General features: G+C 38.8%; 1 protein-coding gene and 1 long non-coding RNA gene across 7 annotated transcripts in view; one reads left to right on the top strand and one right to left on the bottom strand.

The window, feature by feature from the left end:
- LOC107147366 overlaps positions 1–205 on the bottom strand; it is a 6,453-nt gene extending 6,248 nt beyond the window's left edge. The window contains exon 1 of the long non-coding RNA XR_007350012.1: positions 70–205. This is a non-coding gene — a long non-coding RNA (uncharacterized LOC107147366). The remainder of the gene's footprint in view (positions 1–69) is intronic.
- Positions 1–26,708, top strand: part of Zbtb37 (zinc finger and BTB domain containing 37) — a 54,701-nt gene that overhangs the window by 25,059 nt on the left and 2,934 nt on the right. Inside the window, exons 1-6 of one of the 6 annotated variants that reach the window (XR_007350005.1) lie at positions 269–406; positions 1,409–2,365; positions 4,071–4,170; positions 9,836–10,872; positions 16,083–16,174; positions 19,587–25,994. Coding sequence is in view for 1 of the 6 variants with exons in the window: in XM_048810021.1 (XP_048665978.1) it covers positions 1,443–2,365; positions 4,071–4,170; positions 9,836–10,324 (1,512 nt within the window). In the remaining 5 variants the exon portion in view is untranslated. Of the gene's footprint in view, positions 1–208; positions 407–1,408; positions 2,366–4,070; positions 4,171–9,835; positions 25,995–26,708 lie in introns of those variants that run through there. The other 5 variants (XR_007350007.1, XR_007350006.1, XR_007350003.1 and 2 more) reach the window with 5 other exon arrangements.

The following is a 26,708-nucleotide window of genomic DNA, read 5'->3' as shown; positions in this document are numbered from 1 at the left end:
CCCCGCCCGCGACGCACCGCCTGGACCCGGGCCCGGGGCGCCGCCCCCTTCCCAGTGCTCTGCCCTCACCTTTGCGCCAGCTCCTAGTTCCTCCGTGACATGTCGCCCCTCAGCCAGTTCCGTTTCCCCACGCTTCCTAACGCAGACGAAAGCCGCTCAAGTTCCAGAGTGGCCAACCCCATGGCGATCCCGATTCTCCCTCTTTCAGCTCTCACTCCTCCAGTGCCGACGGTAGAGAAAGACTTTACTCCAGGTCTTCCTCCTCACTGGGGAATTGCCGGAAAGAGCAAACAAAAAAGGCGCTGGTGTAGGCTCCAAAATAAACACATCTGAATTCATGATGGCATCGACAGAGGCTCTTATTGGATTAAAAGTTTCAAAACAAACAATAACGCTTTGGAAAAAGGTCAGATTGGCTAAAGTTGGTTCTTGAAAGCAGTGTGTACACTTCCCTGTTTACTGTTAAATGTGTTGTCAATGCGGGGCAATGCTGTGAGCTTCTTAGGATAAGTTCCTGCAGTTTCAAGGCATATGCAACTATGAATATAAAACTTTAGATAAGTGGAGGTGCACTGGACTTAAAGCATTGTCTTCCTTATGGGATTTCTGCAAACTGTACTCTATAAACTATTAAAAACAATTGGATGCAGTCGCATTCTTTCAATGTATTTGTAAATGTTCTATTGTTACCAGCTCTAGGGAAGTAAATTTCAGGATCAAAGTATCATCACCACTCTGAAATTCCCAACCTCGAATTCGAATAGTGGCAGATTTCATGACCTTTCCTAACTTTGAGAACTGAACTTTGAAGTTCTCTGTGTTTTGATCTGATTCCTGACACAGCTGCAGAATTTTTCTTAATGTAGGGTTTGCCTCAGAGTGCCATATCCAAAGGCTTACTGTGGGAGCTCTGACTTCTAAACTTAAAAATTGGCCTGCATTCATATGGGATATTAGTCACTTTACAAAGTAATAAGCATAACTCAAGCAGCATGTTTTAAAACGTTAAGAGTTATATCCAGTCAATCTATCTGTGTGTAGATACATTTATTCAAAAAGCTTTCCTCCTTCAAAGTTGTAATGTTGTCATAGGATTTTATATTCAGTCTGCAAATACATTGCCATTAACGTCCCTCCTCCCTTTTGTCAAACTTCTGTTTTGCTGTTGTATAAAGAAAGCATGATCATAGTTTGAATTTTTAGGAGTCTAAAGATTGCTTTTTTGATGTTAACTATCTTGCTGTGAAACAGACTAAAAAACCTGTAGGTAATATGATTTCCATATCTCAACATCAGGTATCTCTTTGTACTTGGAGATTTTACCAAATGATATTTTTAAGTATGTTTGAACTAAAAAGCATCAGGGTAATAAAATTATGATTAATGAGAACATGGTTTCTTTCAGCAGGGTTGAATGCCTGCCTGCACCTTCAGGCACGACCATGGAGAAAGGTGGGAACATACAATTGGAGATCCCTGACTTCAGCAACTCAGTCCTCAGCCATCTAAATCAACTGCGCATGCAGGGCCGTCTCTGTGATATTGTGGTCAATGTGCAAGGACAAGCTTTTCGGGCTCATAAAGTGGTACTGGCGGCCAGCTCCCCCTATTTCCGGGATCATATGTCCTTGAATGAAATGAGCACTGTCTCCATTTCAGTCATCAAGAACCCTACTGTTTTTGAACAGCTTCTTTCTTTCTGTTACACGGGGCGGATATGCCTGCAGCTGGCAGATATCATCAGCTACCTAACAGCTGCCAGTTTTCTGCAAATGCAGCATATTATAGACAAATGTACGCAGATCCTAGAGGGTATTCATTTCAAAATTAATGTGGCTGAGGTTGAAGCAGAATTAAGTCAAACAAGGACAAAGCATCAAGATAGGCCTCCTGAGTCTCACAGGGTTACACCAAATCTAAACCGCTCCCTTAGCCCACGACATAATACCCCAAAGGGAAACCGGCGAGGGCAGGTCAGTGCTGTGCTAGATATCAGAGAGCTAAGTCCCCCTGAGGAGTCCACCAGCCCTCAGATAATTGAACAGAGTTCTGATGTAGAAAGCCGGGAGCCCATTCTTCGAATCAACCGAGCAGGACAGTGGTATGTGGAGACAGGAGTAGCAGACCGGGGTGGCCGGAGTGATGATGAAGTTAGGGTTCTTGGAGCAGTGCACATCAAAACTGAAAATCTCGAGGAGTGGCTTGGGCCTGAGAATCAGCCTTCTGGAGAAGATGGGAGTAGTGCAGAGGAAGTCACAGCCATGGTAATTGACACCACAGGCCATGGTTCTGTAGGACAGGAGAGTTACACCTTAGGGTCTTCAGGAGCCAAGGTGGCTCGGCCAACAAGCAGTGAAGTTGACAGGTAAGTTCTGAGTTTTTTTCCCTTCTAATGGCTCTTGTACAGACATCACTAAGAGGGTCCTCTGTGTGGTACAGACATGTTTACCACATGTACTTAGCCAGAATAAGTTGATGTTGGGGATTTGAGGTGTCCAAAAGACCTGTATCCTTATTTTTTTAAAGCAGGAAGCTCCTAGTCATGATGTATTCACAATGCTGTGAGAACTAGGGTAAAGTTAGACACCTACATGAATCAACATCCGCAGCCACACTAGGATCAGTCATTGCCAGGGCTTTCTCAGGATTCCCGGCAAGGAACTGATCATCAGTTGGGAACCTGGCAGCATTGCCCTTCCTTGGTTATCACACAGGTATGTGCCTTGGGGAGTTAAACTTTCCTTTGTGGCACTATATGCTTTTCTTTGCGCCTACCTAACAAACTAGAGGAAGTGTGGTATCATCAGTGATTGTTTGTTTCACATTAGTGTCAACATAGTACACTGAATCCAAAGAAAAGCTTTTTGGTTATTCTTCATTCTTATTTTCATTTGTCATTTGGTGGTCTCTTATCTGTTCTCTGTCAAAGATGAATGCTGCTACTGCAGACCTGAGACTGTCCTTTTTCACCAGTGGTACTGTGCCCTGTGCCTCACTTCTCTCTTCCTAATACATCAAATTTTTTAGAACATTTATCTTTGATGGAAATAGCACTAATTTTAATCTAAGCCAATTGAAACAAAGAAATAATTTATATTGTAATATTTGTTCTTTCTCCTCTTAAAAGTAAATAAAAATTAGCCAGGCATGGTGGTGCACATCTGTAACCCCAACAACTAAGAAGGCTGTGGGGCAGGAGGATTACAAGTTCAAAGCCAGCCTCAGCAACTTAGCAAGACCCTGTCTCAAATTGAAAAAAAAAAAAAAAGATGGGCTGGGGATGTGGCTCGGTGGGTAAATGCCACTGGGTTCAATCCCTGGTGCCAAAAATTTAATTAATTAATTAATTAAAATTGAGCGATGAAAACTAAGGATACCATTTCTTTGGCATATAGCTGATCTTTAGAGACACTACTGTTTCACACATTCAGATACTACACTGTATCTACTTAAGGTGGTTTTGATTTAAGTACTGAACTATTAAGTGTGCCTTTAATAGTTAAAATATTCTCGAAGGCTGGGGTAGTAACTCAGTGGTAGAATGCTTGCCTAGCACATGTGAGGCCCTGGTATTATGTCCATCTATAACTAAAAAATAGATATTAAAAATATATATGTATATATATTTTTGAACATTCAACTTATTGGTCCCAATGTTAGAACTGTATTTTCCTATGTTAGAACTTCAACAAAAATATCAATTTAAATGCAAGGATTGTATTTTCTATGATGTATGTCAACAGTCTGAAATACTTAACAGGTTATAATGGGGTCTAGGGGAAAAAAACAACCAAAAACCCAATGTTACAGAACCATTTTTTATTTATTCTTTTACCCCTTTTCCAGTACTTATGCAGGGGTAGAAAGCTTATATTTAGCTATAGTTTCACCAGCTCATAGGATTTACTATGCATTTTGTACTTTTTTAAATTTACTAGGACAGACCTTTTTACCTTATTTCAAACCAGGTTATATATTGACTGTGAAAGTATTTTTCAGTCATCAGTTGCTTGGTTGTCCCTTCCTCAGCCACTACTTTTCTATAGTACCTTTATGCTCCTCTCCAACAGATTCAGCCCCTCCGGCAGTGTTGTCCCCTTGGCTGAGAGACACAGAGCCCGAAGTGAGTCTCCTGGGAGAGTGGATGAGCCCAAGCAGCCAAGCTCGCAGGTATGTTGTTGTGGGCTTACAGCTGCTGTATAACTGGAGGAATTACCAACTGACTGAACAGAATTTAATGAATGAAAGGAAAGATGTAGTGGCCTTGCTGAAGAAATATTTGATTACTTTATTCTTGTTTATGAGCTTGCCAGAAATACATTTTTGGCATCAATATTGTTTGGGAAGTAGAAAAAAAAAATAACAAGATTGTGATACTCTTTCCTGATTGTAGGGGCCATTCTCTATTCCTGACAGTAAAATTAACTGCTGAAAACTACATGCAGGTAATTTAGGACCCAGAAGAGAAAGTGTATGATTTTGTATGTGTGAGAGTATGACACCAAGCACAGTAACTAATTTATAATGGTATGTATGTATAAACAGATTGCTTATACAATTCAGATATGTGCTGTTTTGTATGCATGTATTTTTTTTATTTATTCTCTTCCTGAATTTTTTTTTTAAACTTTGTATTAAGGATTGAACCTAGGGATACTTTAGCAATGAGCTATGTCCCAGCCCTTTTTATTTTCTGTTTTGAGACAGGATCTCACTGTGTTGCTGAGGGTCTCGCTAAGTTGCCAAGACTGGCCTCGAACTTGCAATTCTCCTGCCTCAGCCTCCGAGTTGCTGGGATTACAGGTGTGCACCACTGTACCCAGCTTCCTGCATCTTTTATTAGACTACAGTGTTCTAAAAAGAACAGGAATATCTTCTCTTTTCTTTAGCAACTAGTATAAGAAGTTAATCAATTAATTTTGTTTTTTCTCAAGAATTTCTATAATTGAAGATTGAGCTTTTAGAAAGTGGTAACTCACCAAGTAGAACACAGTAAATTAGATACTTTTGCCTTTTAAAAGAAAGCACTCGGAGCCTGGTTTCGAGCCTCAGTGCCACATAAAAATAAATAAATAAAATAAAGGCATTGTGTCCAATTACACCTAAAAAATAAATTTGAAAAAGAAAAAGCACTAATAGATTAAGATTAAGATTGCATGGATAATTTTTTTAACCTCTACATTATACTTGTATCTTGTTAGCTAAACCACTGGATGTTTATGGTATACATGGTAAAGTAGTAACAGACATTGTTACAAATTGTGATTTTTTTTTTTTATAAGATTTTAGAGAAAATGTCAGGAGCTTGGAGGAAAAGTAGTTTATTCTCATAATTGGGGCCCTTTTTTTCATCTGTCAAATATGGTATGATAACCATACAAAGATAACTGGTTAAACATATAAATACAGTAATGAGATAATCTTAGAAGCTTAATGAGGGCAGAGATAAGACAGACCAGTGAATTTAAAAAAAATTATATATATATATATATATATATATACACACACACACACACACACACACACACACACACATATGATGTATATAGACTTCAGTAACATTTTTATGGGAATAGATGTACTTAACAGGCTGTAATTAAAATCAGTATCCACTTAAGGAAAGTGAATTAACTTTGTTTTTGTTATTTGTTTTTGTGTTTTTTGTTTCATTCTGTTTTTCTTTTTCTATTTTGAGGGGGAGAGGGTGCGGCAGAGGCAGTACCAGGGATTGAACTCAGGGACACTCAACACTGAGCGACATCCCCAGCCCTATTTTAGAGATAGGGTCTCACTCAGTTGCTTAGTGCCTTGAGATTGCTGAGGCTAGCTTTGAACGCATGATCCTCCTGCTTCAGCCTCCCATCCTCCTGCCTCAGCCTCCTGAGCCTCTAGGATTACAGGTGTGTGCCACCACACCTGGCTTTTGTTTTGTTTTGTTTTGTTTTTCTTCTTCTTTAATGAGGTGTCTCACTATGTTGCCCAGGCTGGCATCAAACTCCTGAATTTAGATAATCCTTCAGCCTCAGCCTTCCAAGTAGATGGGACTATAGACACATACTACCACCCTGCCCAGCTATAAATGCAGTTTTTGAAGAAGTTGGGAAGAAGTAATTTACTCTTGTAGATAGGATAGGGATAAGAATTGGAATTCTCAAATTGTTTAGCTGGCTGAAACAAAAGGTATAAGCTATTAAGGAATGGAAAATAAGCAGTACTGTCTGGAGATGATATTAAGGGGTGATATATATGCCTAAACACGTATGAAAGTGTATTGACTCTGCTCCCCAGTTTACCCTGCTGCAGAGGACCAAAGCAGGGCAGGGATTTACATTATAAGAACCTCATTTTATTTTATTTATTTATTTTTATTTTTATTTTTTTTTTTTGTACTGGGAATTCAACCCAGCACTTTACTATGGAGCTATGTCCCCAGCCTTTTTATTTTTTATTTCAAAATAGGGTCTTGCCAAGACAGCCAGGCTGACCTCAAACTTGTGATCCTTCTTCCTGCCTCAGCCTCCTGAGAGCTGGGGCTAGAGTTATGCACCAGTGCATCTGGCATTGAGGACAAATTTTGATAGACTTCAAGCACTTCTTGATTATAGGGTGAATAAACTATAAGAGACTACTGAAGTCATTCCTTTATTCAGAAACCTTCTGCAGCTTTTTCTTTTTTCTGCCATGTGAAAGTTAAAAATATTTGACCTAATTTTCCTTTTATTTATTTATTTATTTTTTTAATACCAGGGATTGAACTCAGGGATACTTAACCGCAGAGCCACATCCCCAGCCCTTTTTAAATATTTTGTTTTGAGACAGGTCTCACTGAGTTGCTTAGGGCCTCCTAAGTTGCTGAGGCTGGCTTTGAACTTGTGATCCTCATGCCTCAGCCTCTTGAGCCTCTGTAATAACAGACATGTGCCACCATGCCTGACCTTGACCTAATTTTCTACATAATTTATAATGTTTTTAACCCAATGTTTCCCATAACTCATCAGCATTCACTGTCCATCTCAAAAGATCACTTTCTCCATGTGTCACAAGCCCATCATATTATTTCTCTCACTGTGTATCTGATACCCCTCATTCTTCCTGGGTCCTCGTGGAGCTCATCTGCTAGTTCTATGTGCCCTAATTAGCCTTGTCTTTTTTGTTCGTGCTTAAACCACTATTACAGCATTTACAATAATATTGCAGCTTTACTACAGTAGCCTTTTAAATGAGATTGATCATTATGAATGATTTTTGTGATCATAGCTCATCCATATTTACTAAAATACATTACCTTCTGCATGTGGACAATACTTCTTAATGTTAGGAAGGATATTTATGGAATCACACCCTCAAGATTATAAATAATATGAATTTGGGCTGGGGATGTGGCTCAAGCGGTAGCTCGCTTGCCTGGCATGCGTGTGGCCCGGGTTTGATCCTCAGCACCACATACAAACAAAGATGTTGTGTCTGCCAAGAACTAGAAAATAAATATTTTTTAAAAAAATTCTTTCAAAAAATAAATAAATAATAAGAATTTGAAGTTGGTCAGGTGCCACTGAGCAGGGAGGAAACAGGTCAGGAAAAACTTTTTTTCGTATATATGTTTATGTAATATTTAATGATAACTAATAGTTACATTAAGCACATTAGTGTATAAACCCATTCAGTGCTCAAAGCAGCATGTGAGGGAGATGGTTATTATATTCATTTGGGAAATGAGTAAACTGAGGAATAGAATAGTTAAATTTAACTTATTTAAGGTGAAATAATAAATGGAACTTGAATTTGAATCCATGTTCTAGCACCCTTAATTATATGTAATATTATGCATTCAAGATATTTAAGGGTAGCTGGGTGTGGTGGCCAGCAGGAACTTGAATTTGAATCCATGTTCCAGCACCCTTAATTATATGTAATATTATGCATTCAAGATATTTAAGAGTAGCTGGGTGTGGTGGCCAGCATCTATTGTCCCAGTTATGCAGGAAGCTAACTGAGGAGCATTGCTTGAGTCTGGGGCAACATAGTGAGACCCTGCCAAAAAATAAATAAGCAAAATTTAAAAATATATTTTAGGGTATTATTATGTTTGATTCTCATGAGAATCCCTAAAAGTTGGCAACACTTAAAATAGCCTTTTCATTTTGTGAATGGGAGGACTAGCTTAGGGAAGTTATCCTGTGCTTTGTCCTTGATCACCTAAGACTTTTTAGTGGGATAATTCATCCTTCTTTATGTGATTTTCATTTTGATTATCTAGAGAAATAAAGCAGAAAGAAATGTTATATAAAATGAATCAGAAATAAACTTCAGTCTTTCTCTTCAACCCTTGATTTAACATGCTGCTTCCCAAATCTGTTTCTTAGCAAATCTGCCTCTGTTCAAAATGCTTTATAAAAAAAGCACTGTCAGCTAACATGAAGAAAGAGACAAAACAAAAACTCAGGAGAGTTGGTCTGGAGCTGTAGCTCAGAGGTAGAGAGCACTTGCCTAGGACATGTGAGGCACAGAGTTCAATCCTCAGCACCACATAAAAATAAATTAAATAAAATAAACGTATTGTGTCCATCTACCAAAAAAAAAAAAGCTCGAGATTGATAGATTAATTGCTAACTAGGTAGACTTTCTCTAGTTAATCCAGAGTCAGCTTTGACATTTTATCCTCTTTTCCTTGGTACTTCAGCCTCTGCTATACATATGTCATTCCTTCCAACATATTTTTTTTAATTTTTTTTAATACAATAACTTAGAAGTCATAGGCTAAAAAAGTCAATAGGTAATTTCTTTTCTTTTTAGTAGTAGATAAACACAATACCTTTATTTATTTGTTTATTTATTTATTTATTTTTATGTGGTGCTGAAGTGCTAGGTAAGCACTTTACCACTGAGCCACAACCATAGCCCCTCAGTAAGTAATTTCTGAGTAGGGAGATTTTAATACAGAATTTTTGAACCAAAAAGCATTTATAAATCTAAAATTTTAAGTAATTCTCAAAAGGAATATATTCCTTCTCCCTCCCAGCTTTCAGATAGGAGAAACCTCACTCTGAAATCAGATAAACTTTGAGTAATTTTTTATTTTCTTTTTGTTTTGTTTTGCAGTAATGAGGATTAAACCCTGGGGTGCTCTACCACTGAACTACATCATGATCCCTCTTTATTTTGTTTTGAAACAGGGTCTCACTAAGATACCAAGACTGGCTTCCAACTTGTAATTCTACTGTCTCAGCCTCCTCAGTAACTTGGATTACAGACATGCACCACCATGCCCAGTTTGAGGAGTTTTTAGAATGAAGATAATCTATTGATATGGTATCAGAATATTTCGGGGTAGAAAGGCATATCATCACCTATAAATTATATACATTTTTATAAAGTTAGCTGCTGCTGGTTGAAGTATGGTAATAATGATGTCATAAATATAATTTATATTATGTTTGCCATTATCTCTTCTGTACTGTCTGACACAGTATCCATTGGCTGCTGTCATATGTGGTGTTTGAATTTATATTTCAGTTAATCAAAAACTGGGTATGGTGGTGCAGGTTTATAATCTCAGCTACTTAGGAGATTAAGGCAGGAGGATGGCAAGTCTGAGGACAGCCTGTATAACTTACCAAAACCCTATCTCAAAAAGTAAAATGTAAGAAAAGAGCCAGGGAAGAAGCTCAAGGGTAGAGCACTTGCCTAGCACACATGAAACCCTGGGTTCAATCCCCAGTGCCATTAAAAAAATATATACACACACACATACATATATAAATATAGAGAGAATATTTTGATTGCTTTTAACATGTATGCTTAGTTTATTCTTGCTTATTTTCCTCTCCTGGAACAGGTAGAAGAATCAGCAATGATGGGAGTAAGTGGCTATGTGGAGTATCTCCGAGAACAGGAAGTATCTGAACGGTGGTTCCGATACAATCCCCGTCTCACCTGCATCTACTGCGCAAAATCTTTCAACCAAAAGGGGAGCCTAGACCGCCATATGCGCCTACATATGGGGATCACACCATTTGTCTGCCGCATGTGTGGCAAGAAGTATACCCGGAAAGATCAGCTGGAGTATCATATACGCAAGCACACAGGCAACAAGCCCTTTCATTGTCATGTCTGTGGCAAAAGTTTTCCCTTCCAGGCCATCTTGAATCAGCACTTTCGTAAAAACCACCCTGGCTGTATACCCCTGGAGGGGCCTCACAGCATCTCTCCTGAAACAACTGTCACATCTCGAGGACAAGCTGAAGAAGAGTCACCTTCCCGGGAAGAGACAGTTGCTCCTGGGGAAACTGCCCAAGGCTCTGTGTCCACCACTGGGCCAGATTGAGACATTGAGGGGGAGGGGGCAGACCCTCTTCCCCTTTGGGCCATAAACAGCCTGCATCAGGGCCATGGACTGGTACTTAGATTCACAAAATGTCACCTCATTAAACCAGAAGATGCTCCCAAGATGTTGCCAAACTAGAGGATCAACAATATACACAGAAGCACTAAAGGCTCTTCCCCTCCTCCTTCCCTCCTCACACTTTGGAAAAAATCAAGCAAATCAACTTTCTAATTCAGGGATCAACAGCCTTGGTTTGTTAACTTTATAAGAAAAACATTTTTTTTAGCAAAACTATGATAAATGGTCATTTATCTACCAGTTGTGTTTGAACACTGTACTTTGGTCCATAACATCTTGGTGGCTGTAATTGCCAGGATCTAAAAAATGCAACAGGAGTCTTGGCCATCTGAAGCAGCCAGCCACGAGAGAGAAGGAGGTAGTCATAATGGTGAGGAGGAAGAATCTCTCCTCTTCCTTCCCTGCCGGAATGTGCATTTTCACATCAAGAAAAAAAGAGTGAATACTGGTGGTTCTTACTGTTCTGCAAGGTTAGACTTTATCTTTGCCCTGACTAGGCATCTGATACTTTGCCTGATCGACTCATGTCGTCAACCATCTTGGAGCAGTATTCTAGTGGGCAGCCTCACCTGAAGCACTTTAGGCACCTGGAAGTAAAATGAGTAGCAAAGTGTTTGCAATAGGTATAGCTGCACTTGGGGGCTTGAGTGATGTATTGAGGAAGAGAGGAGCAGGGAAGGAAGTATTTCCATGTTTTACAAATGTTGAACAGCACAGAGCCAAACTGCAGCTTCCTGACTGGTATTTGTACAGCGTAGTGCTCATGAATCCTTTGGTGTTAAGGAAATGGCTCTAGTTCAGATGAATTAACCTGTTAGGCTGACTACCAAAGTTTCATCCGGTCTCTTTGGCTCCTAGTTTCACATAACAGCAATATTGTACATCAGAAATGTCACTTTCCAGTGAATTGAGCCTGGGTTGTATTTTTAAATCCACAGGTCGTCACGTTTGATAAATTTTATATGAAGTTTTAGACACATTTTTCCTGCAATATTGTGGTTGAAGAGATTTAGCACTATTATTCTTACTGCAACCACAATTTCATTTACTTCTACATATGTAGTAGTTTATATTTTCAGTCCAATGAAGAACCTCATTTAAATCTATGTCTCGAGTCTGCAAACCTAGAAATTCATAAACCAACCATCAGCAAATTGCTGCTGACTCCGAGAACTTTGATTTTTAATAACATATCACAGGGCACTTACCAGAAAACATCATGCACAATCATGTTGCAATAAATGATCAAGGGATCAGTTTTGATCAGGTTTGGTTACTTAATCATTCCTAAGATTTTTAAAACTTCAAGGGACCTTTTTAGTAATTCTGGGTTTTTCTGAGATTCTTAATCCAGCACTGAGATAAAGAACTTACCAAACATGTAGAGCTTTTGATGCCCTGATTTACATGGAGAGAGAAAAGAGAAAATATTGGAACATTAAGGGATGCAGGCAAAGAAATGCTTAAAACTCACAGTGCAAATAACAAGAGAAAAATCTCTCACTTCTCTTGATTTTTTTAAAAAAATTTAGATATGTAATGGTTTAACAAATTGTTTTGTGCAGAGACATAGATGATTGTGAAAGAGATTTGGGAGAAGGCTGGTCATTCCTGCACTGGTGAGCCATTTGTGAGAATGTTAGTCACGTGCTCCTTTCCTGAGGATATTTTGTGGTACATGGAAAGGTGGATAGAAAAAATTTTTTTTTTTTTTTTTTTTTTTTTTGGTGATAAATTAGAATGCAAAGCGTAGCTTTAAGCAATCTGAGAATTGTACATATGCATACAGCTGCATTCTTTCACTAGAGGAAGGTTTTCTCTTCTGGAAAAGTGTAGAAATTCATCTTTTAGAGGAATGTGATGTTGCTGCCATTTGATAAGAGCCTACCCTGAAGGGCAGCATTGAGGTTATGTCGGCATTCAGGTTACCCAATGGGTCCTTCTCCTCCCTTGTTGGGCAACAGCATGCTAGGGTGAAAACTGTCCCATAGAGCAATATTAGGAATTGGCTGTGCTCTGTGGCATCGAAAACATGGAGTTGAGATTAGACTCACATCCTTAGGAAAAAGTCTCAGCAGTCAAGAGGCTTTCAGTGACAAAATTTGCCATTACTGCATAGGCAGGGATGGGAAAGACAGAAGATGGAGCTTTTAAGCCTACCAAAAAAGTTTTCAAGTTCCCTCCTACTTCTGAGAAATAGTATGTGGAAAAGTTCTGTATTACTTTGTTAATTTCTTAGAATATATATGAGAAAATAGAGTTTTTACACTATTACCAAATTGTAAAGGTGAAGTGCAGTAATTTCTGTAACAAGAAACTGCAGCATCTGGCAGTGCTCCATCCAGGGTTAGAAACAAACATCCTGCCTATGTAGGGTCTAAGTGGTATGCAGATGCTGTGCTTTTACGGGGTTCCCCTCCCTTTTCATTCTCCTCTTACAGGTTTTTACTGTGTTGATACTGTGAATGGAGCACTTCCTGGTTATCTAGGACCACATTAGCACAATCAGGTTGGCTCGTTCTCTCCCCTTAGGCCTTGCGAGAGCCATGAAATTCCTGAAAATTCAAGCCAGGCTAGCTTGTAAACAAATTGAAGCTTCTAAAAGCAATTTCCCTAGCTTAGTTAGAAGAGAGATTATTCTAATTATCTATCCAAGATTCTTATCCAGGTTCACTGTGATTTCTGTCCTATTTCTTAGCTAACATCACTCTTAGGGTCATAGGAGTTTAAGTTCTATGTACATTAATGAATACTTGTATTGGTGGGTGCATGGACAATACCTCTTAAGGACATACTAAATGGACGTTAGCTAATGCTGAAAACTCGTTACCAAACTTTAACTTGCACGTGTCACCTTGTGAAGAGAACAGCATTAGCAGTGAGAGCTAATTCATCATTAAGTACCAGTGCCATGAGATTGCAAACACTGGGACTGTTTTCATTTATTGAGTGGCACTTAATAGCAAAGGAGCTATCCAGTATTCTCTGCAGAAGAAGACATATGGCAACATATTAACCGATTTTCATTTTAGGATGTACCTTTCATTCTCTCTGAACTCTGATATCTGTATAAAATGTAGCATTGGCATGATGGTGACACTGTACTTAGGCAGAAAGGCTCTTTCTAATGACTTGTTCTCTCTCTTTACTCAAAACCATATTTACCTCTGAACTGCGTTGAATTTTACTTTATGTAACTTGCAGTCTACCCCACACCATTTATTACGCTAAAGAGTTAATTCTAAGGGTGAATGTATAAAAAAAATAGTTTGAAAAGGATCAAGATTGGAAAAGAAGAGAGATAGCAGTTAACATTTTCCTGTGTTTTGGCACTTTCTCGTGTTTCAGGTTCCCTCTATCAGTGAAGCAGGACTTTACAAAGGTGGTATAAAAGTAGACCTAGGTTGTTTCCTCATTTCATAGTTGACGACTGACTTTGGTTGGAAGTTATCTGGTGGAGTGTGAAATTTGGAGCTTCATTTCTTATAGCTGAGTGATTTGTGATTGTGAAATGACTTTTACAAAGTTTTAGCTGTTACATGACACTAATTATGTTTCTTTTAATGGGTGAAAACTACATTTTGTTTGACTAGAAGATCAAATTCCAAGAAATGAAAGAAATGGAGAAAGAAAAGTAAATGCAATTGAGTCTTAATCACAGTGGAAAAGGCATCAGAAAGGAGTCAGAATCCTAGATGTTCGTTTTTCAGATACAGCAGGCATGATTTTTTTCTCTTCTCAATTGTTCTTCTCCTTATTTGTTCAAAGAATGACAGATGAGTCTTTATTGAACTTACTCTTTAAAAGTGCAGTTCTTTACTTATGCCATATGAGAAATTGTTTAAAATGTTGAAATAAGCTGGGTACAATAGTACATGCTTATAATCCTAACAACTTGAAAAGCTGAGGCAGGAGGATCACAAGTTCAAGGCCAACTTTGGCAATTTAGTGAGACCCTGTCTCAAAATAAAAAAATAAAAGTCTAGGGGTAGCTTAATGGTAGAATGTCTCTGAGTTCAATTCCCAATACTGCAAAAAATAATTAATAAACCATTGAACTAATTTGTTAGCTAAGATTTAGAAAAGGGACAATAAGCAATTTTCAGGTAGATTCCTAATTTTAAGAACGTACCCCTTAGCAAAGTATCCCTAGGGCTTATGGTCAGGGTTCAGCAAACCATAGCCCTGGACTCAAATCTTAAGGCCACCTACTGTATAAAGAAAATCATGTTAGATGATTACAGGGCCACACCTGTTCACCTAGGTATTGTTTACAGTTTCTTTCTACTGTAATGATGAAGTTGAGTACATGAACAGCAAAGCTTGAAAATATTTACTGTCTAGAATTTTGACAGAAAAATTTGCAATCTCCTGAATTAGATTTAGAAGATTTGCTCCCCAAATTTGTTATAATAGTTTGATCAAAGTTTTATATTCATACCGTCATGTTAAGCATCCCTTTCTTTCTTTCTCTCTCTCTCTGTCTCCCTCCTTTCACCACTCTCTCCCTCTCTGTCTCTCCCTCTTTCTCTCTCTCTCTCTCTCTCTCTCTCTCTCTCTCTCTCTCTCGGCAGTTTTGGGGACTGAACTCGGGGTCTTGTACAAGCTGAACAAGTGCTCTACCACTGAGCTATATCCCCAACCCCTTTTTAAAAGTTGTTTTTAAACAGGCTTTCACTAAGTTGCTGAGGCTGGCCTCAAACTTGCCATCCTCCTGCCTCAGCCTTCTGAGTCACTGGGATTATTGGCATGCCACCACACCCAGCCAATGAATAGGTATTTTGATTCTTATCCAAAGCACAGTTTCCTAGATTAGAAACCTGTAACTTTTCCTTCTTATAAATCTTCAGTTTAATTTCCTCAAGTAAACTTACTCTATTCCTATGTGGAGTAGTAAAAAGCCAAATTTTTCTCCCTTTTTGTTTTTATCTTTTTCTGGATATTTTAAAATAGTGAAACAATCTTGTTTGACTTATATTCCTATCTGTGTTGTTGTCTGTAATTCTTTTGGGCTTATATTGGACCATTACATTTTTGCTTTATGAATCTTCATTCTTAGTGTTAAGATAGCTTACCTATATCAGATGGGGATAAAATGGAAAATGTTAGGGTGTTAATAAACAGAAATCCATGCAAGAGGAAATATAATTGCTTCTTGGAAGCAGTATGTGAGCTTCTGAATTTAAATGTTTTTATTTGGACAAAGTTTTCCAGACCATGCTGAAATAGTCCCATGAGTTTGATTTTTTTGTTGTGAGTCCTATCAGCATATGCAAAGTTCAGGTAGGTAAGTGTCTCTTATAGGGTACCTCCTCATGCTTAAAGTTGCCCTCTTCTAATTGGATATTTGTAAATTTTAATATGACATATTCTCTGAATAATAGGTAATCCTCATAAAGTTCCAGAATGTTTGCCTAGATTAGATCTGCCTTCTCTTAGAGCACTTATACCATAGTAATCATGGCTTCTTAGTATTTGAGAGTATTAATTTTCTGATTTACCTGGAATTCTGATTAATCTGGGATGTAGGACTTGTGAGAGAAATTGAAACTGAAAGCATTGGAGTTTGCTAAGCATTGTGATTTTTGATAATTTGCAGTCTTTTTCCTTCTTTGCTTCCTACTTTTTTTTTTCCTGTCTTCAGACTTGTTAATTTTATTTTATTTTTTGTGTTTTGCAGTGGTGCTGGGGATCAAACCCAGGACCTCATGCTGTATAGACTTCTTGTTTTCAAATGGTGCTTTTCCAAGGGCCAGTCTCTTTACATATAAAGTAAGTAGGCTTTCTTGCTCAGGACAAGCTGGAGTTGAATATTATGAGTACTTTGAAACATCTGAATTTGTTACATTCCAAAGAAAGTAATTATTGATAGGGACCATGATATCCAACCTGAAAGATGTCTGCACAGATTATCCAGTTTTATTGTCTATGCAGACTGTCTTTCTTCAACTGTGACACACAGCATTGCTTAAGAAACGTTACTTGAAATCTACATCTTATAGGGGGTACATATGTAAATAAGTTTCCTATCTTATGTCTGTCCCGTTACCTATGTAACAAATACTTCTCATCCTAACCAATGAAAGGAAACCCACTAGCTCAAAAAGCAGAAGCTTTAAACAACAAAGCTATTAGAAAGTCAGAGCACTTAATGGAAAAAAAAAAAAAATGCTTGTTATCTTCATGTCTACTCAGTAGGTCCTGTTGAAGAGGCTAGAATGCACCATCCAGTTAGGAGAATCTCGTGTTCAGCATCTCATATGGCCTCCCACAATTTAATATACTGTGAAGCTTAGGATCTGAATTAATCCATAATGCCAGAAGTTAAAAGTATCTGTAGGACCCTGTTTCCTATTTGAAATCACGTGTCTTCCATAATAGATAATATATAGGAGAAGCTGTTCCATTAAATAAATATTAAGTACTTTGGTACTAGGCAGCATGCCTGGAATTTGTATAACAAAGTTGACTTTAGACATAGTTTAAATGTGACTTCCCAGACTTGAGAGTCCTAAACTTGCTTTTGGAGTCTGGGATATATGCTTTTAAAAAGCCTGCACTTTTCACTACAGAGATAATATTCAAAAAGAAAAGTCCAGAATTATCTGTACTGAGTGCTTTAGAGGCATAATTGTAGTCAGTCCAGTAATCCTATGAGGTGATAACAGTATTAAAAATAGCCAACTGTTTTATATGCTTGTGTGCTTAGTTCTGTATGCTTTACCTTACTTAATGCATCCAAAACTTAGAACACTCCCATTTCCTCATTTTAGAGGAAAAGAAACAGGCATATCTTGAGCAACACAGCCTAACCTGACACTTAATAGTCTGTGTTACCTCTAGTAGGTGAAATTATTCCACATTTTATAAATGAGGAACCCAACAGGCCCAAGGTTACATACTGGTAAATTGCAGAGCCAGTATTTACCAGTCTTATTCCAAAGACCAGACCATCTTCACTACTCGTGTCATTTGCTTATGAGTTAGGATGAGCTGGATTATACAGTAGCCAATATGGTACTTGTTTTTGTGAATTTGTAATTGAAGAGTAAATGATTACAAGAGCTCTTCAAAAGATAATGCCATTGGTTTCTGAGCAGATCTGAATGGTAAATGTTTGCTGGGGATATTGCCCACTGATTCAGATGAATCACCCATTTGCTAGGTCTAATTGTGAGTGAGTAAATTAGTACCAAGGCAAATATTAAAAAATATTTTCCAGTTATCTCTTGCTGTACAATGAACTACTCTAAAGCTCAATGACTTAAAACAACCACCATTTCAAATATCATGATTTTGTGAATCAGAAGTTAAGGGCTTTCTGGACAATTTTCTGCTTCCTATGGTGATGCCTCAGTTCACTTGGTGGTATTCAGCAGATGTTGGACTGGTCTGGAGGGTCCAAGATGATCTCATTCACATGCTTGATACCTTTTGTAGGGAGAGTTGCAAGGTTGGACCCAGCAGGGCTTCTCTCACTTTTCACTGTATATCAGGTACTCTCTATATGTTCTTCATGAAGGCACTCAGATGTAATGTGGCAGCACAGGCTTCTGAGATGCTGGGTAGAAAGTGCCAGTCCTCTTAAAGGTCCATAACTGTCAAGAGTCACCATCTTACTATTTTCAGAGAAGTCTGGTCAGCTCAGATCTGAAGTGAGAGGAAGTACCCTACCATTTTATGAAATACAAGTCAGGGATTTGGAACCTTTAATATCTTACATGTAGCATTAGGTTGTTTTTTTCTTAATTCTTCTATCAATTGTTAGTAACATGGAAACCATTTATTCTGTCTACTGTTGGTCAGTAAAGGATCTACAGGGAGAATGAGACAAACACCTGGAGCACATATCCTTAGTTGCTCACCTCCTCCCAAGTTTAATTTATAGCAAAATTTCCGTTTTTTTCATTTTGTGCTGTATTCAAAGTTGTGAGCATTTGCCCGTATTTGCTGTGAAGCCACAACTATTAATGCTGATCCGAATAAACTCCAGAGTAAAAAGCTTACTGTTGGAGAATTTGGTTTATTAGAAATGACAGCCAAATTTTACATCTACAAATGGGTGGAAACTCCTATGGTATGGAAAAATATGGCTACTAATTTGTTTTTAATAGGAGTTTCTATTGTGTGACTGGATGGATCGTATTGTTACAATACTAAAAGTTTTACCTGTTTGTCTTGGTCTCTTTTATACCTCCACACCTCTGGCATAATTTTGTGCTTGACTACCTTTTATTCGGGAAAATCTATTGCCCTGTTTTATATTTCATTAATCTTTACAAATTAGCAGTTGCTACTAGCTTCTGTCATTCTAAATAAATCACTGAAGTTTTTGATTTGGGGCTACATTTATCAGATTTAGCATGCTTTATTTAAACTCTTGCTGACTCATAATAATAATTAGGAAAAAATGAGACTATTCCTGCCTTGAGAAGAAATATGAGCAGAGAGTGAATTTTAGTCTGTGAACATTCATCCCCAAAGCAAAACATGAAGAGAAAAAAAAGTTTTGAGATTATCTACTCCCTGGGCAGTGGATCCTGGAGAATTAGTTGTAGAGACTTCTTACTGGCCAGCTCCAGTTGTCGAATAGAAAGAGATCTCTGTCTAAAGTCAGGCCTCAGGAATTGCAATTTTGCAGGAAATAAAAGAGGTGCTCATGGCCAAAGACTTAATTTCAGGCTCTACAAAATGCTGGGAAGGGAAAAAGACATTTGGCATTTGCAGTGGATAACCAGAGAGGAAATGATTAAGGTTATTCTAAAGCATAAAGATTAATCACATTTTATCATGTTGAGATTGGGGCAGAGGCTGGGGATATAGCTCCATTGGTAGAGTGCCTGCCTCTCATGCACAAGGCCCTGAGTTCAATCCCCAGCACCACACACACAAAAAAAAGATTGGAGCAACGTTTTAATATGTGAAAATAACAGTCTTAAAACTCTTTTTGATCCTCATTTCCACCCTGGCATAATCCACTTACCTCAAAATCTGCCCTTTGTGACAAAGAAAGCCTTTGAAAACAGTCCCAAGGAATGAAAATCTTTATGTTATAGCTTTTGGGCCCTCTCTAGGTTCTCTGGGTGGTTGCACGAGAAATAAGCTCTGTGGTCTTGAAATGAAAAAGAACAAGATCAGAAAAAAAAGGAATCTTATAGATTGACATTATTTTCTTTCTTTTCAGCATCACAAGTCTAAACCATTTCAAGCCAATCACAACAACTCAAGTGAGTAGAAATTGCTTAAGGTTTAGATGTGTGCTTTTAGCCACTTCTTGAAGCAGATATTGATGACATATTTGAAGGTGATCTACCGAGTTTTCTATAGAGTCATAGGAACTCTAGTGGTTAAGAACCACTCAGAAACAGAAATGTTTTGCAGGGACAAAGCTTAAAATGTTTCCTCTGGAAGCCAAGTGCTAAAACAGAGGTTACTAAAAGTGTGGCTAAATCCACCCCTGGAATGGCTATCAAATAGCATAAATATTTAGAATTTATATGGTATTTCTAATATTTTTACAAAAATAATTTTAAATCATGTAACTTGAATTTTTTAAGAATTAGCCTGTTTTCTTTTTGGAAAATTGGCCCAGGAAAAATAGCACTAATATAATTCCAAATGTATATGCATGTGCATTGAACACAGAATGGTATACTAAAGATAGTTCACACAAATAACTTTTGTGGGAAGTTTAGCTATTTTCTTAATAACTTTTCATAAATGTTTATAAATATATTTACTCATCCACCATGAGCTTGGTAGCATAGAAGCATTTTGTTAGCTGTCTTATTGATTCTAAAAATCAAATTCTTGGCATAGTAGGCTGTGACAGATTTTTGTTAACTTTGTATTTTGGCTAAGAAAATTATTTCTTGCACTTTCTATTTATAAAGATACTATAACACAATGTACCCACTTAGTGCAGCTGTTCTTTAGAAACAAAAGATGTAGGTGTTACAAGGAAATATATGTCTAGAACCCTGGCAAAACTAAAGCCCTCGGAAAAATAAACGTGGCTTGCATCTACCTGAGAAGGACTGGGGATTGATATGAGATTTAGTTGAAAGTAGCTGTGGGTAGGCTTCCTGTGGCTGTGAATGGCAGTATTGCTGAGTTGCCAGCTGTATGTATTCGCGTTTATGTACGCATGTGAGAAAAAGGTATTTAATGAAGGCAGATAAGTCAGTGTAGAATATTCTACCTCCCACTAGAGACTGAGCACATTCAAGATTGCCCTTAGGCAGGAGCTGGATTCCCTCAGCTACTGTCCACCCCCTTTCTCTTCCATAACTCACTTCAGCTCCTCTACCTCTGAGCACTTGGCTGAAGAAAGAGTGGTGCTTTCTGAAGCAAGCAAAGGATAACCAGGCCCAGAACACAGGCTGCAGTGTCTGAAATTCTTATTATGTGCAGATATTAATGTTTTATGTGTTGCCGAAATGAAAAGTGTCGGGACACTGAGGCTTAACTCTTCTATCCACTGGCTTCTGCTTGCCAAGATAGCCTGTGGAGGTGGGCGCCATTTGTTTTTAAGGATGCACCCAGTGCTTTCTAATGAGGTGAAATATTTGTTTGAGTGCCAGTTTTCTTTTTTCGTTGCCATTTGTGGTCCATTTTGGCAGGACTGGCATATTAACCATCTTTCCCTGATAATGAGTCTCTGCCAATATCTTACATGGATGTGTGCATGACAAAGGTTTTCAGATGAGCTGTTTTGCTTTTAATCACTCCAAAGAGAAAGTCTTGTTTTTATTGCTGATACTGTTGTAATAGACAAGATGGCTTCACCTGAACGGAGATTTGGTTTTAGTAATAAAAGGCCTTTAGGCAGACCTAATATTAAAGTCCAGTGTAGCATTCAACTGATTTCCTGTCTGGGGCATTAGCACATAACACACTGAGTCCAGTCAGCCTGCCTATCTCTTGAACACTTGCGACTGCCACGGGTTAGGGCTGGCCTCAGCAGTCATCCTCGAGTGTGTTCCACTTCTTCATTCCTGTGGTGTGATTGGTGGTGTTGTCTAACAGGGATTCTCTATTAGGAGTGGAAATGAGAGCATGATCCATTTCAGATGTTTTAGGGGTCACTTTAGGGCACTAATAGATAAGTATTTACTGGTAAGCAAGTGGGGAGTAGAGAACATGTAAACTTCCAAAGAAGGGTTACAATGGATAGAGTAATTCCTGCTGGAACGCAGCATGAATCCTGAGGAGATGAGATGGCGAACTATGTGAATCTGTTTCCCACAGCTCTGTCTAACTGTAGACTAGTTCTCAGCCTAACAGCCATGCTAACATGCTAGACTCAGGAATTAATTCCTGCTTAGGAAAAATTTTCCCTCTGGCTTTTTGATTGATTGTGCTCAGAGTCTTGTCCCAGGCTTGCCTCCTTATGTTTTGCTATAATTCATACTTAAGGTGTAGACTTAACCTAAATCAGTACTTTACTGTTGATGTTGCTGCCTATTCTGGACAAAGGGATTAATTAGGGGAAAAAAAGTGAGAAATACCTAGGTAGTTTCATTGAAGCATATTAAATCCATGAGTCTAGAAGGAAGCCATAGATTTTTAACTCCCTCTGGCTTGGATGAACACTGAACTTATGCTTTCTATTAAGAAACCTGTTAACCTAGGCCAGTGGTTCTCTATCTTAGATGAGACCCCTTCTAGACATTCACATTTAATTGGTCTGTTGTGCAGCTTGGGCTTTAAAATCTTCCTGTTTCAGGCATGGGGTGCACACCTGTAATCCCAGCTGCTCCCAAGGGTGAGGCAGGAGGGTTGCAAATTTGAGACCAACCTCAGCAACTTAGCAAGACCCTGTCTCCGAATAGAAAGGTCTATGGATCTAGCTCAGTGGTGGAGCACCTTGGGCTCGATACCCAGTGCCAAAAAAAAAAAAAAAGATCCTGATATGCAGCCAGGGTGGGGAATCACTGCCGAACTAGATAATCTCAAGCTAGTTCTCTTGTCATAAAATATCTTGATTGATATCCTGGCATTATAGAGGGCCAAGGGTCAGATGATAAATGATACATCCATTTCTCCTCAGAGTAATTCTGGACGGAATTGTTGTGATCCATCCAGCTTCTTCTCTAAACCAAATACTGAGTGTGCCTGAGTAAGCAAAACAAATTTGTGATGTGAATAGAGATTTCTTTCTTTTTTTTTTTTGGCAATCATGGATTGAACCCAGGGGGTATTCAACCACTGAGCTACATACATCCCCAGCCCTTTTTGTTTGTTTGTTTGTTTGTTTTTTGTTTTTGAGACAGAGTCTCACTAAGTTGATTAGGGCTTCGCTAAATTGCTGAGGCTGGCTTTGAGCTTTCGATCCTCCTGCCGCAGCCACAGCTTCCCTGAGTCGTTGGGATCACAGGCTTATTGGGGGTGGGAAGGTTGAGTAGAGATTTCTCAACTCTGGTAGCTGAAATAGAGTCCTTGAATGTATTAAAAGAGCTATTTGTAAACAGTGAGGTAGCATTGGTGATGGGGAAGAGAAGGATCATGCTTGGGGCCATCTTGATACATTGTCTCCTGGTTTGTCTTCTCAGTGGGATTTCTGTGTTAAGTGACTCACTTTTCCTTGACTTTCTTTGTAAATGAAATTAACTAAGGCATAAATGTTTCTGATTATTATATGAAATGTGAAATGAGTTATTTTAGCATCTTTGTTCCAGTATGACAAAAGACGTCACCCAGTAATTCCCAATGAGATTCCATATCTTCCATTCTTCTTACCCCAGGTAGTAAAGGTGTGTTTTTCATGGCAGTCAGGGTTTGTTACTGCCTTTGGCAACCTCACACCTGGTAATAGGGAGGGGAGAATTGTTGCATTACCCTTAAAAAGTGAGAACCACTGTTCAAATTAACTAGCCACCAAGTGACTTCTAACTCATGAAAGAAATTTGTTTGTTTAAGAGCAAGTTCAAATATAGCAGTCTTGTCTTCTCAGTATTCTCAACACCACAGAAAATTTCATTCATGTATTATGTATAACTTATTGATAATTTGAACTTCAAATAGGTGGTGTGTGCAAAAAGAAAAAGTAGGTTGAGGAAAAAGTTGATTAGTGCAGAGGACTGGGTTAGCATTTGACTATGAAGTTGGTTTGAAGTGCATTTAGGCCTTGCTGTTGCTCAGCATGTCAGTGCCATGGTGTCATCAGACAGGCCTTCTGACCTTAGATTTGCTGAAGTCTTCCTATTAGTGGAAAGACAAAAGCAACAGCCTGTGGGACTCCAAAAAGAGTAGCCCCTGAAGAACATTATGGAGTACTGTGAAATATTGCTGAACTTTATGCAAAGTATATCGCACTGGAATTTTAAGATTTTGAGCAGGGGAGAATGGTGGGGGAGGATGGGGAAACAGTAAAAGATTAATTATAAACACGTACTATGTTTTAAACAAGGAATGAAACAAATTCCTTAAAAGGAATTTCCCAGATGGACTGTGAAGTTAGGTCAACCTCTGCCCTAGTGAGTTGGCTTGTTGATCCCTAAACCTCTAGGGAATCCTTTCTGAAACAACTAAGCAAATACTAGCCTGACCACAGTCCACCACTGCCCATCCTCCTGCCCTAGCAAAGGAAAACGTTCCCATATTATAGGCTAACGAAGTGTGTGTTCCAGCTCATCCACCAGCTTTTCATCTGCCTAGATATACATGCACAATTCTTAGCCTGTCGCATTATTTTGTGATCCAATAGCAGAACTTAAAATGGATTCACTAGTTCAGTCAGGAACGTCAGTATCTTCCTTTCCCTTAAAGAAACCTTAAAATCAGAACTCTGGATTTTTGGCCTGTCAGCCTACTTGAGTAAAGGGAGAAATAGGGAGAACATTCAGATTTCCTGGTTCCTCATAATTTGGGGATGGAACCCACTTATGCACTGCCTCCCGAGACACAAAGAGAAGGTTGAGGGTTCAAAGATAGAAAAGTCAGTGTAGCAGAAATGTGGTTTCCTTCAGATGGACACAGTCTGAAAGAAATCCAACTGTTCTCTATGGTGCTTATACGATGGGTGACAGCTCTCCCCATCTACCTGTCCCTGGCACTGTGCCTTCCCACTGGTCACTGTGAAAAGCAGATCACACTGGACTCAGAGGCCAGAACCCAGGACGAGTTTCCCCTTCTCACCTTGAACCCATCACTTTGTACAGCTTATAATGTAGCATTTAACTTCTCTTTGGGAAACTTGGTTCCCCACTCCCCACCAATAAATGATAAAGCATTGAGAGTAAAATAGAAAATAAGTCTCTGGTGGTAGCTATCAAATAAAGAGATCATAGGAAGATTTCACTCCCCTACAGTTGATATTGATAACAAGAATCAACTGTGCCTGCTTCTTCCTGAGTTTCTAAAGGCTACTGTAGTATATATAAGTAACGTAACAGTTTTTCACAACTTGCTATTATTTTCACAACTTGGATTCGTATTAAAACAGACAATCAGTTTCTAAAATGTTACTCTGGAAGGGAATGGGATAGAGTATTTTTAACTAAGAACCTACCAGTCTGTTTTTTCCTTTTGAAAAACCCTAACATTTGAGACTTGTGTCTTTCATCTGCAGCAGCTACTCCATTAATAATACAGATGCCTCCGAAAGGCCTGCGAGCCAGGATGCCGGACTGGCCTTTTGCATCTTATTTCCTAAGACTATCTGTTTTTATCATGTCCTTAATTATAAATACCTATATATAGGGTTAGGACTTTCACCCCACCCTCCCTTAACCATAATCACTTCAGTGTGAATCACCACCTCTCCCCTGTCCCCTTTACTGAAAAATGCACTTTAATTCCTAAGGAGAGTGGCTGTTCTGGCTCTGAAGCCAGAGTACTTCAGGAGGAGAGTGGAGGAGGGAGAACTCTTGCCAGACCCATCAGATTAACCAAATGTCTTATTGTGAACACACAAATAATATCCATTTTTAAGCTGCCCCCACCTACTCCCTGCCAAAGGGAGAAAGAAACAACCACCAAGTTGAAATTGTTCAAAATGCCTACACTGATTTTGGAAATTTCACTGGAGGGAAGAAAAGGAAAAAACCTAACACTAGGTGATTTTGTCAGCTACCAAATTGTGAGGAACTTCTGTTTGTTTTGTGGGAGGCCGAGGGGTTTTTTTGATTAAAATTCAAGTGATACGATCCAGAATTGCATCGTCCCCAAGTATCAGGTTGGTTCTCCCTTACTTTGACAGGTGTCCTCGCACTCTCCTCCTGCAGACTGTCCTTCCCCTGGTGACAAGCCAGTTATTCTTGGAGGGTAGCATGTCTCCTAGAACCCCAGGAGCCCTGTGGTGTTGGGGAGGGGGGCGGGCAGCAGGGTGGGGGAGGGCAATTCCCAGAAGAATTAAGATGTGGGTTTATATGAACATATTTAAAGCAGTTTAGCAAAAGCTTTCTCGTTGAACAGCTTTAAGAACAATGTGAATGAAATCTTAGCAACTTGGTTAGTAATCCGAAAAGTCTATTAATGTATACTTGAAATTCTGTTTGTATGAAAATGCATTTTCCTCTTTATTTTAACACTGTGTAAAAGACTATTATGCATGTGAGTGGTTTGAGAATTAAATGGTTTAATACTCAGATTTGAATCTGTCTTTTCTGTATATAGAGATCAATTTGTTTATGTTTTTGGAAGTTTTTAATGTGATGGGAATATTGAGAATTCCAGGTAGCCCTACCTTTTCAGGATCGATCTTTCTTTCTTTGTTTGTTTGTTTCTTTTTTTTTTTATTTTTTTTTTATTTTTTATATTTATTTTTTAGTTTTCGGCGGACACAACATCTTTGTTTGTATGTGGTGCTGAGGATCGAACCCGGGCCGCACGCATGCCAGGCGAGCGCGCTACCACTTGAGCCACATCCCCAGCCCTGTTTGTTTGTTTCTTTCTTTCTTTTCTTTTTTTTTTTTGGTACCAGGGAGTGAACCCAGGGATGCTTAACCATTGAGCCACATCCTCCAGCCCTTTTGAGACAGGGTCTCATTAAGTTGTTTAGGGCCTTGCTAAATTGCTGAGACTGGCTTTGAACTCGTGATCCTCCTGCCTCAACCACCCCAGCTACTGGGGTTACAGGCATGTGCCCATCTTAGTCCTTTTTAAATTTTATTTTAAGACAGGGTCTGGTTAAGTTGCCCAGGCTGGCCTGGGACTTGGCAGTTCTCCTGCCCCAGCTTCCAAGTCACTGGGATTGCAGGCGTGAGCCATGGTGCCTTCTCTTTCATTTTCTTGACCTAAGATTGTTCAAGGGGGAGAGAACAGTTGAAAGCATCATTTTACCAAATGCCCCAATAGCCTCTCT

This window comes from Marmota marmota, unplaced genomic scaffold (genome assembly GCF_001458135.2).
Source record: "Marmota marmota marmota unplaced genomic scaffold, marMar, whole genome shotgun sequence".
Lineage (NCBI taxonomy): Eukaryota > Metazoa > Chordata > Mammalia > Rodentia > Sciuridae > Marmota > Marmota marmota.
The sequence above is the reverse complement of the archived record's forward strand: the minus strand, read 5'-3'. Positions and strand labels throughout refer to the sequence as shown.